This window comes from Rattus norvegicus, chromosome 14 (genome assembly GCF_021556685.1).
Source record: "Rattus norvegicus strain SHRSP/BbbUtx chromosome 14, alternate assembly SHRSP_T2T, whole genome shotgun sequence".
Taxonomy (NCBI): domain Eukaryota; kingdom Metazoa; phylum Chordata; class Mammalia; order Rodentia; family Muridae; genus Rattus; species Rattus norvegicus.
This window is the reverse complement of record NC_141547.1, coordinates 108,333,681-108,353,418: the sequence shown is the minus strand read 5'-3', so window position 1 is coordinate 108,353,418 and position 19,738 is coordinate 108,333,681. Positions and strand designations below refer to the sequence as shown.

Here is a 19,738-nt window from a genome sequence, read left to right as displayed (position 1 = left end):
ATGTGTCTTTAGGAACTTTGACCTCTAAGGAATTCTTGGAGCCTGGATTCTTCAGTTCATACCACCTGATTTGGGGTGGTTTGGAGGCCTCGGATTATTGCCACCAGGGATGAGAGGCTGGGAGGTTGGGAGTAATGTGGACAACTACATTCCTTGTGAAGATTAGGGAGGACTAAATTCATGGGAAAAGACCAAGTAGCTGAGATAAGTCTCAAATCTCAGAGGGCAAATAAATTGAGTAGAGAAAACTTTGAATCCTCTCCTAGTGATGGGTAAAGCTTATACAGCCTACATCAACACCTAAGATCAATCAGGAAATGGCTTATGAACAACTCTCTTTCCACAGTCTACACCTGAGACACTTGTTTTCCCACCCAACGGGTGAAATCCCAGGCTTCTTTCAAACTTGAAGTGTGTGTGTGTGTGTGTGTGTGTGTGTGTGTGTGTGTGTGTGTGTGTGTGTGTACGCACACACGTGCATGGGTGTCCTGTTATACAGTACACCACAATTTGAGATCCAGTGTATGGACTCTTTCCCAGCTTCTTCAGGTTTTTGGAGAGATTGGGAAAGTGTAAATGTCTCTGCAGCTGAGACTTCTGGTGTTTACCCAGGACTCCTGCTTGGCCACTCCTGGGAAGGCCTCAGAAGAGCTCTTCAAAGCAGTCCACATAAAAACAAACACCCCTACCCTGCCTCCACTTCCTGCCCCCTTCAGAAAACAAACTACAGTATTGCTCTGTTCACTGAACACAAGGGGATTTTCTATACAAAGGTTTTCTTCCTTTTCTTTTCTTATCCCACATTGGCAGCACTTACTAAGGAGTGGATGTCTTTCAAGTTGGGTTGTTTGAACCATAAACATTTAAGAATCCAGGTGCTTGAAACTTTTTCCATTCCTATAGCCTTTATCTGAAAACACTTTTTTACGATTTTATTGAAACTATGTCAGTTGAGGGGAAAGGGTGTCTTTGACCACATTTTAAAATTATGTATGTTTATATTGACGGCTAATGAGTTAAATGTCTCAAACTTCTGGATACCACCTGTGGAGTGTAGTGACATTAACGCTCGTAATTCCAACAAATAGGAAGACCCCAAGTCAACTTGGTCTGGGAAACACAAAATCCTACTGCCCCTAACACAGAGTGAAAGGGGTATCAAGCTTGTGCTTGCTGAACTCAGGAGAAATAGCCTGTAAACCATAAGAAACAATTTGAGTGGTCAGGGTAGGGGTCCATTTATCTTCTGACAGAAAGACATCATTTATGGTGTGGCCAAATATCAAAAGTCACATCTGAAAGTATAGGATGAAAATTAGGTTATCCCGATTCAAGGGTGTTATTTAGGGGGCAAAGCAGACAGTATTTAAGGTCTCAATCGAAATCAGAGGTTCTCTGTGGGTTGTGACCTCTTTGGGCCTCAGAGGGGCCGCATATCAGATATCCTGCATATCAGATATTTATATTATGATTCATAACCATAGCAGAATTAAAGTTATAAAGTAGCAATGAAAATAAATTTATGGTTGGGGTCACCACAACACGAGGAGCTGTATTAGAGGGTGGCAACATTAGGAAAGCTCAGAACCACTGGCAGTGATAGAGTAGTACTCCAACAAGCTGCCTTGGCCTTCATCTGCTGTCTGTAAAGAAATGTTGGGGTTGGGGATTTAGCTCAGTGGTAGAGTGCTTGCCTAGCAAGCGCAAGGCCCTGGGTTCGGTCCTCACTCCAAAAAAAAGAAAAAAAGAAGAAAGAAAAAGAAAAAGAAAAGAAAAAAGAAAGAAATGTCCATGCTGCCTCCCCTTCCCCCATACTTTTTGAATTTCTGCAATTTCTTTAATGAATTTTAGGTATAAATCCTTTACATAGGCCAACAAACTGTATGAAATTTGGAGGAGGCTGCACAGAGGTTTATCATGAAGCAATGGTGTTCTGTCATTGCCAAGGTTTTATGTAGATTTCCAGAGAGTGACACTGTGCCTCTTTTTAGAGGGATGCATCATGAGTTGCCCAAGACTGGTGGAGATGCAGAAGAACTGGATGTTATTATTTTATAGCATATTCCAAGTTTTAGTTGCTTTTGTTCAGTTTTTCTGAGCCTGAAGCTTCAATTACTGAGGATCTCATTTGACCATGTCTACAATAGACAGACAAAGGCAAACTGCATATGTGACTTAAAATATACAATGGTTTGCATTTTCAAACTTAAAAAGGTAATGTTAATTTTTTAAAATAGAAATGTAAATAAAAATGTGTAATAAAAGAAAAAATTTTAAATAGATCTTATTATACATATCAGTAGTGTCATTTCAACATGGCTGCATTTTATGACCTGAGAACTAGTGAGATGGCTCAGCTGGTGAGTGTGCTCTCTGTCAAGAATTATGACCCAAGTTTGGTTTCCAGAATTCACAGAACAAACTCGTATACGAACACAAAATGTAATTAAAAAAAATTGGGAGGCGTGGTGTGGTGGCACATGCCTTTGATCCCAGCACTCAGGAAGCAGCGGCAAATGGCTCTCTGTGAGTTCTAAGCCATGCTGGCCCTCAAAGTGAAGTTCCAAAACAGCCAGAGTTACACAGAGAAACCCTGTCTCAACAAACAAACAAGCAAACAAAACCTGAGAGAGATTTTAGTTCTTTTTTTAACTAAGAAGGCTTTGAACTCTAATATAGACTTAATAAAGTTTACTTTATTCTTTTTGAAAAATTTACCAATAGCAAACCAAAAATCAAATTTGAGATATAAAAAAGTCACTTATTTTCTTTCTAAGTTCTGTTGTTCTGGGATCAAATTCAGGACTTGTGAGTGTTAGGAAAGTACTCTGTTTAGTTTAGTTCATTAAACTAAGTGAGATTAAAGTCAGGCTCCTGATGCTCTAACCACGTTTGAAGTATTTCACAGCCATGTGTCACCAGGGCTAAGAGTCCTGATGCCTAGAGTTTTTTCCTTTCTCAATTTTGCCTGCTACTGCAGTTAAGAAGGATTCCATGAAACCATCCTCATTAGCTTCATCCCAACAATTAGAACCTCAGAATCACCATTATATTTCTTTATTTCAATAATTAGAATCAAACTTTCTGAAAACATACATGTGGAATTGGTCAGCATGACTCTAGGAGATATACTGAAAAGTCCTTTCTCAAGAGAAATATTCGGGCAAATCTGAAAAGTCTGAAAAAGTCTAGCAGCTAGGGAATTACTGGACAAATGATCCAAAATAAGGAATTTTAAATGACTTTACTTTTAAATGATTTTTAATTTTATTTTAAAATGTAACTGATTTAATTTTAAATGGGTTACTTTTGAAATGAATTTAAAATTTTAAATGACACGCATAAAACAAAAATCACCATCCTACTTTATTTTTAATGTCTGTCTATTTGCCTACAGGCTTGGGATATCGCTGTGTGGCTCATGCTGGCCATGAGCTACACCCTTGACACTCTGCTCTGCCTCTGAGTACTGGTTTTACGAGCGAGCACCACTCCTGGGAAAGTGAGCATTCAGCAGTATTTCATACAGGTAGGTGATGAAGCCATCATCTTTATTTAGGTCAAAAATATTTTCATAACTCCAAAGTAACTCTTAGACCACATGCATTCTGCAGTTTTCTCCGTATTTTCCCTGCCTCTTCTACTTCCTACAGCTACCAACCTGCTTCCCATCTCCAGGGACTTACCTATGTGGAATATGTCATGTAAATCAAGTAACACAATGTGAACATGTTGTCTGGGTTCTCTCACTTAACCTTCCCTGGAATGATTTGCATCCCGGCACACATCATCCGTCCTCTGTTAATTACAGCGTTTACCACTGTATGCACAGCTCGTTTTCTTTACTCATTGCCTGATGGGCTTTTGGGATGTCTCTAACTTTTGGGCATCATGAAAAATCACACTTACTCATAAGTGTTATTCCTTAATACTTTAAGGTATTCCTTAAATACCTGCTTTTAATTCTTTGGGGATTGCTGTCACATAAGTGCACATTTGACTTTTGGGAGCCTGCTAGATTTTTTTTTTCCTCCCCACAGGGGCTGCATTATTGTTTTTATTTCTACCAGCAATTTCTCACATTCTCACCAATGTTTGTTATTTTCTTTTCGTTTGTTTTAATTGTAGGTACCTTAATGCATATGAGGTGGTTTCTCTTGGTTTTAATTGTCGTTTCCCTAATAGCTGATAAAGTTGAGTATATTCTCAGGAGCTTGTTGAACACGTATGTGTCACTGGTAAATGATATGTTCAAGTCCTTAGCCCATTTTGAGTTGGGATTTGCTACTTTAAAGAGTTCTAAGGTTTTTGCCAGATGTTTAAAGAGTTCTAAGGTTTTTGCCAGATGTAGTGGCACTCTGAAGGCAGAGGCAGGATGATCTCTATGAGTTCAGAGCAGTTCTGGTCTATAGAACAAGTTCCAGGATAACCAAGACTACACAGAGAAACCCCTGTCTCCAAAAACAGAAAAAAAGGGGGGAGGGGAGAAAAAAAAGAAAAAGAAAAAGGAGTTCTAAACATTATTTATGTTTATATTACCACATCATATAATAAAGTTATTTACCCACCAAAATGGAAAATTCAGGAAAGGGTGATTCAAACAAAAACAAACAAACAAACAAACAAACAAACAAACAAACATTCTGTTTTAGAGAATACATCATATTCTTCTAGGAATATATTTATCAAATTAATCAGAGTAAATTACTTTATGTCAGTGATTGTGATTTAGTGCCAAAAAGTATTCATTCATGAGAGCTGTTTCAATATATGTTTTAACAGTTTTTTCTTTTCAATATAAAATTAAAAAATTTTTGAGACATGGTCTCATGTAGCTCAGGCTGGTCTCAAACTTGCTAAGTAGCAAAGAATATCCTTGTATTCCTAATGCCCCTGCCTCAAGTCCCATGTGCTGGAACACATGCTCACACTACCACACTTGGCGGAAACATTCTGATGGTGAGAAAGCTCCCCACTCTTGATAGGGGTCAAAAGGGTGCATGTTGAAGAATAAATAAAGATTATGGAAATTCACTCGGGTTTAGAAAAACATGTTTTGATTTTAAAGTTTAAGGCTATGGTCAGTATAATAAACGACAGGTTCTACTTGAGCTAATATAGGACAACAAAGGGAAGACGAGGGTATCAATTCTTTCTTTTCCAAACCAAATAGGAGGTAGTAGACAATCTTGTTTACACAGCTCTGGCGGCAGGTGTAGTCACATGACTTACTTTGGGTTGAAGTGGGAAGAGACCAAGGGTCATTTGTTAGTTGCTGGTACCTAACCCTCCATCACAGGCTTCCCTCACCAGGGAGTGGAACCACTCATTGACATGGAGGTACCCTAACATTAACGTATCCTGGAATGCTGAGCTGGTACATGGAAGACGCTTCTCCAGAAAGCCTCTTTAATCCAGAGCTGACTTTACAAAGCAATACATTAACCTTTGTTGGGTTAGGGACCTGTATGCTATGCTAAGATTTGGGAATTTTGTATTATAGCATCATAACACAGACTACAGTTACTGATACATGTTAGCAACATTTCCCTCCATGTTTTAAATGGAAAAGTTAAAGTGACAATTTATATCTGGAAAACTTCTGTGATTTTGAATGTCTCCCACACCTGCTAAATATCAAACTTCAGTACTGAGCTAAATTACCAACCCCTCACAACATTTTCATAACAAAATATTTCTAATGGGCATCGTGTTGGGCCTTGTAAGCCCAACACTTGAGGTTGATATGGGTACATTGCTGTGAGTTTAAGACGAGCCTTGCAATAAGGTGAAATCCTGTCTCGAAAAGCAAAAACAAACCCTACAATGTTTCTCTGGAAGACAAAGCCAAATATAATTATAGGTTTTTGGTTTTTGTTAGTGAAAAGTAGTATGTTACAAACATGATAATGATAAATTCTACGTTCCTTTAAATTGACCTTGATTCTAAAAATAAACTTCTACAAAACTGCTTCTGATATATTTGAAGATAATTCTGAGTTGCCACTGTCACTAACTAAAGTTTAAATTTTTGTTCCAAATATTTGCCTTTTAAACAGATGTCTTCTCAAATAGTATCTCTAGGTTTAGAACTGGCCTCTTCTGGGTGATTTTTTACTTCCCACCGAAAGATAGAGAAGTGGTGAGGTGTTTGTGGTAAAGCTCTTGAATGCTTGCCTTCACATCTTTTTTGAACTAATTACTGGCTGGGGGGGGGGTTCCTTTTTGAAGAAAAAAAATAAGACTGAAGTGGGAGTGGAATGGGGGAGATGAGTCACCCATCAAAGAAAGATTTAAGTACCTGCTATCTGTGATGAGGGAAGCATTTAGGTGTTACCATTTCACAATAGCTTTGGAAGAATTTAAAGGGAGGCATCTCCCACTATTGATGTGGTTTAGACTGGTGATCTATTAACAGTGTGGGTGGGATGATACCAGAGACCCCCATAGACCCGCAAAAGTGAAGCAACTTTCATTCTAGTGGGTTTCCTTTATTACCCAGTAAGGGTAGCAGCTCCCATGTGGATTTTGTTTGACTCAGTTCAAAAAACTACTTTTAGTACCTCTTAGCTGAACAAATAATTCGAAAGAACAAAGAATCCTACCCTTGAAGGAATTGACCTTCTGGCTGTGTTATCAATCCTCTCCATATAATCAAAAGCAAACTGATAGTAAAACTCTACAAGTAATCTTCAGTGTGCTGTGACAAGTGAATTTTGTTTCATTTTAGTACTAAACTATGAATACATCAGCCCAGCTTGCTTTATAAGCAGGTGACCACTGCCTTTTAAGCCAAGGACCATCTTCCCTTGAAAAGCCCACAGTTGAGGATCTTGCAGAACGGGGAGGAAGTCAGTTTCTCCAGACCCTGTTCTCCAAAGAGCATTTCTATTCCTAGTAATAATGATTCATCATCCTTTTCCTCCCATTAGAGCCATTACAGGATTTCTGGATAGCCTGGGAGCTGACTGGGAAGCCAGTGGGCTGCTTTGTGGTGGTGGTGGGGCAATTAACATAAATTCAAGAAAATATCTAGTGTCAGAAAATGGAGGTGGGAGAACTCTAGTCTTCATGTTATCTCAAGGATCCTTTACAGTAACCCGGAGACCTCACTCCCAAAAGTTCAGGGCAGAGCACCTGGCCTCTGGTTAAAGTTGAGTCTGTGATTGGCCATGAGGCAGGAGTTGGATAAACCACTTGTAGGCTGTTGCCAGCTACCCTCCAGGGGAAAGGTGAAAAAGCATTCACTATGAAGGAATACATTAACCGTCTGAAGAAATACACATGACTGGCTCCAACGCCTAAAGCTTCTCTCACAGAGGTCACCGTCATCCGTCTTCAAGCTGGACATCATCACTGAGCTCCAACCAAGCAAACGACTCACCCAAACCTCCTGGTACAACTCCTTTTCCATTGCATTCTAAAGGCGAACGTCACAGGGGAGAAGAAGCTGCACAAATAACCAAGAAAATTAGCCTGTCTTTTTCATAGCGATAACCGAATTAGCCTCAAATTAAACGTGTAATTGGCCCTCGCTGTATGCAAGGACAAAAGCCCCCATTGTCCTTTTGCTCCCGCGGCGGCGGTTGCGGCGGTACCCACCCCGCCCAGGCTAGACCCTGGCTCAAGAAGCACCGCCAGGGATGGAGGAAGCGCCAGAGCTCCGGAGAGCGTGCACGCGCTCGCTGTTCCACGCCGCACCCGAACCCGCACTGGGTGGGCGGCTGCCTGGCTGCAGAGCTGCGCCCAGGGCGGAGGGCGCGCGACTGGGAGGAGCCGCAGAAGCTTGAGGGGTGCGGGAGGCGTGTGCGCGTTCCCGCGGCCCAGCTTCTCCGTGCCCGCGCCCCTTTCCCCGCCCCGAGCCCCCGCCCGCGCTCTCTCTCCTCCCTCCTCTCCGCCCCGCGCCTGCCCAGCCCCCGGAATCAGTGCAGCTGTCGCCTTTCAGGCTGCGGATTCCTCCAGTCCCTCCCCCGGCCGCCTCTCCGCCCGGAGCGAGCGCGCAGCCCCGCGCAGCAGCGCCCACCGGTCCCGTCCTGTGAGCCCCGGCCCCAGCCGCCGCCAGCCCCGCGGAGTCGCCTCCCCGGCCCACCCGCCCGGCCGCCGAGGAGCGGGAGGAGGACGGGACCCCGGCGCCCCCACCCCACCCCCGGAGGTAGGTCGAGGGCCGAGGCAGGAGGATGCCAACTCACCCGGGGCTGCCTGCGGGCGGGCGGGCGGGAGGGCGGAGGAGGGGCGCGGGCCGGGGCGCATGACGCCGCTGCTGCCCTGCACCTCGGAGGCCGTGGGGGCGGGGAGCCGGCCCTCGGGGCGCAGCGGGCTCCGCAGTGAGGACGCTTGCCCCCGGACGCCCTGGGTGCTGTCAGTTTGGTGGGTGCCCAGTGGGGGGTCTCCCGGGGCCTTGTCCAGGCTCTGCGTGTAGCGGCGTTGGGCTGCGGCCAGGCGTGGTCGGTGCTGCGCTGCTGCAGCCCCGCGCGCCCCGCCGCCCCCGCCTCGCCCAGTTCCGCGCCCGCGCAGGGCTCGGGGAGCCGCCCTGGGACGCCGCGCCCTCCCTAGCCTCCTGCCGTTCGGGTCTTCAACAGGTTCCTGCGGGCGCGAGGACCTCGGGCCCTGCCTGGGGAAGGTGGGCTAGAAGCTTTTGGTCACCGCTCCGAGGGAGCCTTCCCTTTGTTTTGGTGACAGGAGAGGTGCCAGGTGCTACCATCTAATGAGGGGGAGGCTGTACGGAAAACATTGCCCGTTATTTCTGCAGTCAAGCCAGGGCATCTAGTGAGGAGAGGGATGTGTGGGAGTGCTTAGGAGAAGAGGTGAATTCGATGCGGGCTTTTGGGGCGGGGATGTGCGTTTTTGGCAAGATGGATGGCTCACGGTGCCCTGGCCGTGATGCAGCACAATGCAGCAGTATCGCAGTCTCAGGGCTTCACGCCGACGGGGCTTGGCACAGCCACTCGGCGCCTGCGGCCCCCGCCCGGCCCCACCCAGGCCCAGGGCAGCCCTTTGCCGGCGCCTGGACCTGCTTCTATCTTTTGGTGCTGCTTGTGGAGAGATGTAGTGTCCGGAGGAAGAGCGGGTCACCTAGGTATGCGAGGGGCAGCCTTCGCTTTGGGGGTGACCTCTCCTGCCCCGCCGGTTGGGTGTGGGGACCAAGGCGCGCCCTGCAGCACTGATGCAGGCCAAAGCTTCTGGCCTGCGGATGCAGAAGGGAGCAGGAGGGACAGCAAGGGAGGGAGGGGCCGCAGGCCAGCCCAGGCTGTGGTGCATTTGGGGTGGATTTGCTGCTTTTCTGTGCATCGCCCATAAACCATAGCCACAAACCAGATGGACATTGATTCCGTTATTTGTTGAAAGTTAGTGCTTATTAATTAGATTGTCATAGCCATGATGTTATAGTTCCTTGTCTGCCTTCATCATTTCCGAGAAAAAATTTTTTCCTTTAGGAAACCATCTTTGAAGTGAAATGATTTTTCATTTCAGATCATACACTCCTGAAAACGTTTATTAAAATAAAGTACTCAGCTGGTTGTTTTAAAAGAAAATTGTATGTGACTCTTTTAACCTGCTTTTTAATCTGCTTTTTCTGAAAGCAAGCACAATTATTTATTTGGATTCTCTATTAAGGGTTTTTTTTTTTTTTTTATAAGTGTCATGATTGATAGTGAATTGGTTTTCTCCAGAATCAGACTTGTAGGTTCAGGTAGTCAGGTGAAGCCTCTGGACATGACTAGTGGGGTTACTGGCTGCATGTATGACTGTTTAGATGTATTTTTGTGTATATATTTGTATAGATGTGGCAGGGGAGAGGGGTTGAGGCCTCTGCTGTTGGTATCTGGTGCGATAGTTCCCAGTGTCATTTAAGTGTCTGCTGCTACACAGGAAATGCCCCATTAAGCCACCAGTTCTGTACTTCATTTATGAGGTATGAGGTGGCATGTGGGATGTATCTCAAATGTCACTTCAAACCTTCCTAAAATGTAAGTGTGAGAGGCAAACTGAAGTATACGATCTGGAAAGGAAGGTCAGCTCGCCAAAGCCAAGGGTGAGCCTGCTTTTGTTTTTGTGTTTTAATCTCTGATGAATGTTAGTACAGAGTAGAACAGCCTGTAAACTGTGGTGTATGTAGTGTCTGTGTGTGTGGAATGTCTGTGATGTGTGTGGAGTGTATGTTGTGAGTATGTGTGGTCTATGTATAGAGTATCTGTGGTATGTGGAGTGTGTGGGGTATGGCTATAGTGTGGAATATATCTGATATGTGTATGTGGTATATGTGGTATGTAAATGTGTGATGTATGGGGTGTATATGTTTGTGTCCTGTGGTGTGTTTGTAATGTGTGGTGTCTGGTATGTGTATGTGATGTGTGTGGTGTGTATAGTGTATGTGTGTGGTATGTTTGTGTGTGTAGTGTTTGGTATGTGTATGTGGTGTGTAGTGTGTGTGGTATGTGCCTGTGGTGTGTCTATAGTGTGTGGTGTCTGGTATGTATATGTGGTGTGTAGGATATATGGTATGTATGTATGTGTGGAATGTGTGTGTGGTATGTTTGTGTGTGTGTGTGTGTGGTATGTATGTGTGTGATGTGCCTGTGGTGTGTCTGTGTGTGTTATGTGTGTGTGCTTATAGTGTATCTATAGTGCATAGTATATGGTGTATGGTGTGTGTGTATTTTGTATATATGTGTGGTATGTATGTGATATGTGGTATGGTGGGTGTGTGGTATGTGGTGTGTGTATGTATGTTACTTGGGCTGTTCAAAGATGGGACTCTGTGGATTTGAGCTTCACGGCTGTGTTATCTGTCTGCATAACGATTTTGTTTTAGTATTACGAGCATGGGTTATGCAGACATTTTGGATTTACTATGTTGTAAAAAATATCCTGTGCTGATGTCACAGGAGGTTTAGCTGTTCTAATTACACAGCAGCTGCAGAACTCTGTTGGGTCAAGCACTTTGTACCACGTCCACAGTGATCAAAACTTTCATGTACCATAATGGAGAATTCTGGTGAGGGAAAGCAATGTCTTTGGCTCATTGCATGGGGGAGGAGCCTGGGGAGGGGTCTCTTAGTGACATAGGAGCTGGGCCATCCTGATCAGAGACTTGATACCAGCACTTTTATTTAGAGAATTTGATTTTTTTGTCTTGATATATGAAAGTGTCAGTCAATATGGAAGTACTATTTTGAGATGGAGTTTACTACCAAACAAACCATGGCTCAACACATGATGGGCAATTGCTGGTGAGTGTTTTGTTGTTAAAATAATTTTGAGGTTTTCATTGATCCTCTTTTTACTTCGTTGTTCTTGAGACAGGATCCACTGATCTCAAACTTGGGCTTAAGTGACCTCCTGCCACCCTAACTAAAGAGCATATTTTTAGTGATTCCCTTACAGTACAGTTTCTTGTAATTTATTAACCTTTATGCTCAGTAGTGATTCTCCTTTAATTGTGACTTGACCAACAGCTTCCTTTCTAATGTTCTGTGGATTTCCTTATGTAGCCCTGGGTTCTCCTACAGGTTATTGGAATGCAAACCAACCTTCCAGGGGAAAGAGTCAGCATCTCAGTTAAAAATGCTACTCCTGTAGCTCTGAGGATTCTCCTTGTAAGCTTCATACCATACATTTTATCCAGGCACCTTTTCTTCAGAAAGACCAAGTTCAATACTCTGATTTTTCTTGGTAGTGTTATGCCATGTTCAGTCTTATTTAGTGTAGGAATAACATTTTTTTGAAACTAATGACTAACCTTATTCCAAATGGACAAACACATTTTCTATTTTAACACATCATTTCAGGGGGCTGGAGTCATGGCTCAGTGGTTGAGTGTGCACAGCCCTAACAAAGGACAGTCTGAGTGTGTTTGTAGCACCCATGTTAGGGTGCTCACAACTGCCTGTAACTCCACTTTCAGGGAATATGACTTTATGGGCATACACACAATACACATAATTAAAATAAATATTTAAAAAGTCTCTCATTCGTAGCTTGTTACGAATGTTCCTCTTGAGTCCACTCCAGAACCTTCCGCTCTGTCTCTGCATTTATATAAAATGCATGATGTGTTTGAGCATTCTGCCCTGCTTTTCCCAACTATCAAAAGTTTCCAGACAACATGAGTTCTATTTCCCAAGCTGTATATCAGTGGAAGGAGAGGAGACGAGACCAGCAAAGTTGTCCTCTGGCCTCCACATGTGCACATGGCCTCCCCCCACCCACCCCCGTCATGCACACACACAGACCCAAGGGGTGATGAATTTAAAATCTTACGATTTCCTTTATTCTCCCTTCAGCAGTATCTCTGGCTGTGTGTGTGCAGTGTATGAGTGTGTTTCCTGTCACTAGATGGAGAAATATGGAGAATCCTATTGATTACTGGTTATCGAGATTAATCAGTGTTTGACATTCCTTCCTAAAAGACCTCTAAAGTTCCGAAATCATCACCAGCAGAGGAAGGCTCTGAGTGAAGCTGGAGCCTGAAGAGCTCAGACCCTTTACGCCCTCTGGGTTGAGTCCTGCCCTAGCTCCATTTTTCTCTCAGAGCTATTTCTCCCAAGTCAGTATTGATTATTGGGTTGTGGATATAAATAATACTTCTCAAATACATGTTAACGAATCAGAAGCCAGTGAACCTAGTTCAAAATGAACCTTATTGCACCTGGTGCTCGTGCCTCTGGCCCCATCCTCAACCGTGTACTTATCATTGCCTTGTTTGCAGATTAGCTTTCTTTTAAAAACCTCATTTTTGTATGTTTTTAACTTTATATAAGCAAAATTACATTTTATGTATCTTTTAACTTGTATTTTAAAGTGACATCTAATCCTAAAATTTATAAATTTGTTCATTTCTACTTCTGGGTAGTATTCAGTCTTCTGTAGGTGGATACGTGTGTACATCAGTTCTAGCTTTCTTTACTGCTAATCAATGAGCAGCTGTGAGTGGTGTGGGTCCTCGTGTCTTGGTATACATGTGGCAGTATACACACCTTGTCCACGAAGTGAGTCCTGTTGGATCACAGAATATAATGTCATCGGCAGTCTCAGCAGAGGGTGCCAAGTTGTCTGCAGAGAGATTTGATGGGCTGTGCTCTCAGTGGGTTTGCTCTAGAACCTCAACATAAGTTCACTTCCTAACTTTAAAAGAATCTTAGTCCAATCGGTATTTGTTTAAAAATTTTTATTTGCAATTTTCTGATTACTGAGATGGAATATTTCTAGTATTGACCATCTGGACTCTTGTCTTCTGAAATGCTTGTTCAGACTTTGGCTCACTTTTCTTTAAAATGTTTCCTTATTGATTTGCAGGGCTCCTGTAGGTAGCTTGCCCACTGTTATAGGTGATAGTGTTATAAATATTGCCTGCTTCCTCCTGTTCTTGAAGAAAAATCAGATAATTTCTTTTAATGAATTTGTAATTTTAATGAAGTCAGAATCTAGTTTTGTTTTGTTTTGTTGGTTTTTTTTTTTTTGTTTTTTTTGAGGATGATTTTGTTGCTGCAGAAACAAAATCCTTACCTTGCAAAGAAACAGATCTTAGCAGATGTTCGGTTCACTTGCTTTTCCTTTTTGGACTGCTTGCTCTACATGAGCTACAATCTTCTTTGATATTGCATGGCAAAAAAACTAAATGTTTTTACATCAAGAGCGATTAAATTGCTTATTCTAACATCTGTTTTTATAGAAACTGTGTGACCGATGGAATTTATGTATTAACACAGGCTGTAATGAGCCCTTGCTAGACACAAACCTTTCATCAGGTTCTCGTATGTGAAAACAGTATATACTTACATCTCTTCATGAACTGTTATTTTCACCCAGGAAGCATTTATGTGAGTAATGTTCTCCATTTGCAGCTACTCTGAGATTGTTTTGCATCATTACTTGGATTTGGTAAATTGTTCTTGAATATATTCTTCTGCCAGAATTTGAAGATAATGACTTAAATTTAAAATTGAAAACTCTGTGTGTGTGTGTGTGTGTGTGTGTGTGTGTGTGTGTGTGTCCGTCCGTGTCCATGAGCCCATGAGTGCACATGGAGATCAGAGGACACTTCATAAGAGTCCATTCTCTCCTCTGTCATGTGGGCTCTGGATCCAAAGTCAGATTATCATGCTTAGAGTTAAGTGCTTCTACCTTCTGAGTCGTTTTAAAGGTTTGAACGACTTAAACTTGAATAAAATTTAGTTAGTAAATTCTAGGATGGTACATAAATTATAGTAATATACATGCTGTACTTGAAAGATAGAAGACTTTTACAGAACACTGTGACTTTGACAAGCTGTTTGTCCTGTGTCTAAATTTTTCCCAGAATTTGGAGGAAAGAAGCATGAACAATGAAAGGATAAAGTGTACTAATCTTTAAAAGAGCTTCTTACTCCTCGTGCAAATACACATTTTTGTTAGGCCTTGTCACTTATGTAGAGCGTGGGAAAAGATATGTGGGGAAAAGATATAGTAACTGAACCACAAGGGAGCCTACAAAACAGTGTCTACAAGGCCATGTGTCCCTAATGGCTATGGTCTTTGACTCAGCAAAATGTTTCTTCTTCTCTTAGACCTCTTAGGTGGATCTTGAAGGCACACCTTTGTGTGTGTGTGTGTGTGTGTGTGTGTGTGTGGGTGTGTGGTGTGTGTGTGTTTATGTATGTATATATGGGTTTTATTAGTTTCTGTTTCCTTTGCTTCTTCGTTTGTTTTGGAGACAGTCTTGTTGGATAGCTTGCAGTCCTAGAACTTACTGTATAACTTAGGTTGGCCTAGAATATAAACTAATCCAATAGTTACAGTCTTCCATGTGCTGGGATTTGAGGCCTAAATCACCATGCCTGGCCCCAAAAATCATTTTATTGCCAAAATAGTAGGTGAATGTTCTAAGTAGTTTGGAAAATGGAGATGAGCACAGAGAATGCAGATAATCAAGTATTTTACAACCCAGAAGCAGGCATTGAACATTAACATGTTGGTGTATAATCCCCTCTTCCCCCAAGTATCTCACCAATACGTAATAAGGACTAGTTATAAGATCTTAAACTACGTTACAGGGGCCTGACAGTCTGTGTAATCACATGATGCTGATCAGTCTTACATGTCTACAAAAGCATGGTAACACATGAACGCTGATTACACCCATACACGAATACTGTCGGTGTTCTGTTCTCTTTTAAGAAGTTAAAGAAACAGAATCCAAAATGTATTCATGATAGATATTTCTGTCCAGTGGAAAGATACCAGAAATGAAGTTCTCGTTAGGTAATGTGTGTTTTCTGTTTTGTTTTGAAAGGAATTCCCATCAGAGTTGATTGGTTCCCTGGAGAGTATCTCCAGATCGGTTGGACAACATCTGATTTTACTTTCTGTCTCCAGATTTTAGAGTCATTGAAGCGGCTGTCCCATAATGTGTTGCTAATAGAATAGACGTGGCTATTACAGTCTGGATTTTTTTTTTTTTGTAATACATTTTATTGCATTGAGCTTGGTTTAACTGTTAGAAGTGTAGATTAGATCTTGGTTTCCTTAGGGTCTTTGAGTTACTTGGGAGGATAGCTGTAGAAGAAAACAAAGTAGATATAGTTGACAGGTAAGCCAACTTGGTGTTCTCTAGGGCATCAGGTAGAAGGCAGGGGGCTTTGGTGCCTTGATCTTGTGGCTGGCTTCTTTCCGACAAACTGAAATTAGTGGAAGCATGGGGGAAAGCAGAAAAACCAAAGAGAGTCATTTCTAGCAATTTCCATTGGCACTTTGGGCTCGTTTGTTAGTCTTGTTTGGGGTGGTGGGTCTCCAGAAAAATGGCAAATTCTGTTTTTCTTCCTGGTTTAAACAGAAAGTGTTTAAATGACACTGACAATTTCCCAGTTTAATGGGGACTGGGCTGAGAGTGGCATTGGACAGCACTGGATAGACTTCCTTCACACAGATGCAGGATTCAAAATCTTCCAACTGGACGGGAACCTTCTTAACAAATGACAGAAGCCCATTCAGAGAAACCCGTGATGGCTCCGTTTGTGTCTGTCCTGATGAACTGGGTAGAGATCTCAGCCTGAACTCTAGGCAGCTACAAATGTTGAGTCTTAGCATTGGGGTGGCAGCCAGCCCAGGCATTGCCAAAGGGTCCCAGTGGCCCAGGCGAGATGAGAGCAGGGAGCTGGAATGTGGCCTTGAGTGGACCTCTGAGTACATGAGAGCACCTGTCACTATTTTAGGAAGCATGTGGTGTTCAGAGGTATCAGTCAGGTGGCATCTCAGAGAGGGGCCTGGTGCTTCTCACAGCCCTTGACAGCTCTGTCCTGTCAGCTGCCCACAGATTCCCAGTTTATCTTTGGGGTGGAGCTGAGAAAAAGACCTTAATCCAGAGCAAAGACATTTAGGTGTCATTTTGGAAGGAAATCTACCAGTATGAGGTTAACCATTCTCGTTTGTTTCTGAAGAGAACTTTCAAAAGGTTTTGGTTATTTTAAAGGTAGGTTTTGTGGTTGATTTGTTTGCTTGTTTTAAGATCAAAACCCATTGCTAAAGGAATTCTCAGTTTTCCTTGGTAATTGGCTAATTTTTCGCTTGTATTGTGTTTCTGACAGCTTGAACATCAGCATTCAGGGGAGTTCTAAAAATCTTACTTGGTCCCAAAAGGGAAAAAGCATAATAAGAGATCAGGCCAATTTACATCTTATTTTAAAGAAAGTTGTTTATGTTATATCCATCATTATTTTATATGTATTTTTATGAATTATTAGTGTTCATGTGTGCATGTATTAATTGTAGCATATATTATTTCTGGACTGCCTCTTGCAAAAAGAAACTTGATTACATGAAATTGTGATTTGAATGGATCGTACTTCAGAATTTGTTCCTCAATATTTTCTACTTTTAAAACAACTAGACATTTAATGTAATGCATGAATTAGTAGCTGGCCTAGTGCTGGAATGTTTGGCAGCTGTGCAGAGCAAAAGTCTCAAATGTGCTCATAAGATATATTTTTTCCACAGAATGGAATGTTGCAACATGTGGTTAACCATTCCAGTTTGTTTTTGAAGAGGACTTTATTTTTTTTTCCCCAAATATTAACAATTAGGAAACAACGCTTGACTTTTACAAGATGTATTGTTATGTTCAACTTTTCTTTCCTTGGTAGTAATGGAGCACATTAAAAACTAGTAATTCAGCAACCGCAAGGCCCTGGGTTCGGTCCCCAGCTCCGAAAAAAAGAAAAAAAATAACTAGTAATTCTCTTTTAAACGACACCCAGTTAATAGTGTGTGTTACAAGTGCAGGCAAGGCCCACCTGCCTAGGCTAAGCGTCCGAGGTCCAGTGTCCTCCTTCTGATTTGGCCTTTCTTTTCCATGTTTGCTCCTTCCTTACAGTTAAGAGAGTCTTCAGCTTCTGTGAGCAAACACAGGGTATTTCTTCTAACATCAAGCAATATTCTGATATGGGGGGGCGGGGGCGCAATATGAGTTGTATATTTGGACTAAGCTGCATCCACACAGATGATTGCCTGAATATTTTCCCTAGCAAGGCCTTGTTCAGAGTGAGTTGATGGGTATAAATGTCAGTGTGTGGTGAAATGTAGCAGCGTATCACCCAGTGTGTCGTTAGCGATGAATGGGATGTGACTACAGCAGGGCTGGAGGGAAGACTTTGGAATGTGTTGGAGCACTGCCAAAAGATTGGGCACAAGCTGTGTGACAAGCTCTAATGCGACTTTGGCCTGCCTTAAAATAGCTGTAGGTTAACAGACTGTCTTGAAAGTTGCCATTTGACTTGAGCAAAATTGTTCATGTAAATAACTACCAGGAAGTGGGTTGAATGCTATCTTCTTTATTTTAGTGGCTTTGCTTTTTGTTGCAGTGGTCTTTAAAAGTATATGCAGGCAAGTGAGGATTCTAATTTTTTCATGTCCATTCTCCTTTGAACATTGATGAGCACTAAGCCTTTTTTAAGCAGTAAAGCATCACACCCCCCATTCATTTTGAGTTCAGTGTGAGTTCGGTCTTTTGATCTAAGCTGCCTCCATGCAAATGGTGGGATGTGTGGTTTTACCAGGCTCATTGGTAATGCCTTCCCACACGTCTCACTGTGGCTCTGCCCTCACCTCAATTAATGTAGGTCAGCCTATGAAGCATTTTGGGGGGGGGGGGTGATTGATATGAAAGGGTCCAGCCCACTGTGTCAGGTAGTCCTGGTTTATAAGAAAACAAACACGATATGTTATATTAATTTCGTAACTGCATTCTTTCAGTGCTTTCCAGTAGAAAGTCGTGTTTTTAAAGCCAAACTAGTAAAAACAAAGTATCTCAAGGATCTTTCTTTATGATGGGTCCTGTACACTGCGGGCCTTTTGATGCCATGGTGAGAGCTGGGAGGTTTATAGAGAGAGGTGGGAGCTGCCCTCAGGGATAATCCAAATAGCCAGGTAGTTTGGGGATTCTGCAGATAAAATGCTTTTTAAAATGCAGTATTTCTATGAGTGAATATAAGGAAAATCAGAACAGGGACTTGTTATGAAAGTAGCGAGTGAACTCTGTGGGATTTCAGATAAACCAAACTCCTAATGTTTCTTGAAATATATAAGATGGTGTGTGTGTGTGTGTGTGTGTGTGTGTGTGTGTGTGTGTGTGTAGACTTAAAGTGTATTAGAAATTTGATTCTAGGTAAATTACAATTTTTAATCACAATTTTATAGCTAGTTGAAATATCTGACACATAGCTTCTTTCTCTGGGCTTTTAATGTACTCTAAATGTTGTTGCTTTTGTTGTTTCCAGTATCTTATATATATATTCCAAAGATCTGTTCCTTATTGAAAAGCATTCCCACCTATGTAACTGACTTTGTATAGAGATTTATTACAACATGGGAATATGGAAGCTTCTGTTTATAGGGCTGAGTCTGTGTGGTGGTGCTGGGGATTGAACACAGGGCTATATGTTTGAGGCAAGTGTCTTACCACTGACCTTCCTCCCAGCCCCAAAATAGTTTCATATGTTTTGATCTTTTATCTTTACTTGGAAAATGTATTTTCTAGGGTACTGTTGGCAGTTAGAATTTGAATTGAGCCTACTGATGTCCACTCTTCTGTTGTCGTATCTTTGTTTTATTCTTGCCTTCCATTTTGGATGATGTCCAAAGTGTCCTTGGATGATGGCAAGTGAGTTGTGATGGGAACTGTAATCTCTTACTTCCATTCGCTGAGTATACTGTTGTCTGATCACCTCAGGCCAGCTGCTCCCTGAGATCCACTGTGCATTCCTTCATCTGTACAAGATACTTCTCATCTACTTGCTCCGAATTAGCATAAGCTTAAACAAATAAGCTGAGCACTTAAGATATTCTAGAGGTAAAAAGTTGTGGAATTTGCTTGTTTATGTTGGGGGGTCACAGGGAACAGACTTGGAGTGTTCCTTGGCCTTTGTGCAGTGTGAAAGCAAATGGAGCTACTGAAGTCTGCAGTTGGCAGCGGAGTGGACAGGTGAGGGCCACATGGAAGTCATACCATGGGGAGGCAGAGCAGCGAGTTGGTTTATGAAATGCAAGCCCGTCAGATGTTTCTTCAGCTGTTGTCAGCCAGCTGGAAATAAATGGAACTCGTTGGGATGGTAACAGTAGTGCTGCAGATGTGTATGAGAGGTGTATATTATAACGTTTTTAATGTTAGTTCATAGCTCAGTTGTACATGTTGGTAAATTAGGGGACAGACTATCACAGATGCTTATATAGTAGTGTAGAGTGCTAACACTGGGCTAACCTTACCTAT

The 19,738-nt window shown here is 42.3% G+C and overlaps 2 protein-coding genes across 8 annotated transcripts in view; one reads left to right on the top strand and one right to left on the bottom strand.

Annotated features, from left to right (window-relative positions):
- LOC134481882 (uncharacterized) overlaps positions 1-8,731 on the bottom strand; it is a 65,586-nt gene extending 56,855 nt beyond the window's left edge. Inside the window, exons 1-3 of the mRNA XM_087584618.1 lie at positions 8,723-8,731; positions 8,190-8,607; positions 7,385-7,450 (exon numbers count right to left, since the gene is read on the bottom strand). Coding sequence (XP_087440744.1) covers positions 7,434-7,450; positions 8,190-8,607; positions 8,723-8,731 — 444 coding nt within the window. The 3' untranslated portion in view covers positions 7,385-7,433. The remainder of the gene's footprint in view (positions 1-7,384; positions 7,451-8,189; positions 8,608-8,722) is intronic.
- The window catches only part of Sptbn1 (spectrin, beta, non-erythrocytic 1), a 199,833-nt gene that overhangs the window by 16,834 nt on the left and 163,261 nt on the right, over positions 1-19,738 (top strand). Inside the window, exon 3 of one of the 7 annotated variants that reach the window (XM_087583670.1) lies at positions 3,398-3,529. The gene's annotated coding sequence lies outside the window, so the exon portion shown is untranslated. 7 annotated transcript variants of the gene reach the window in all.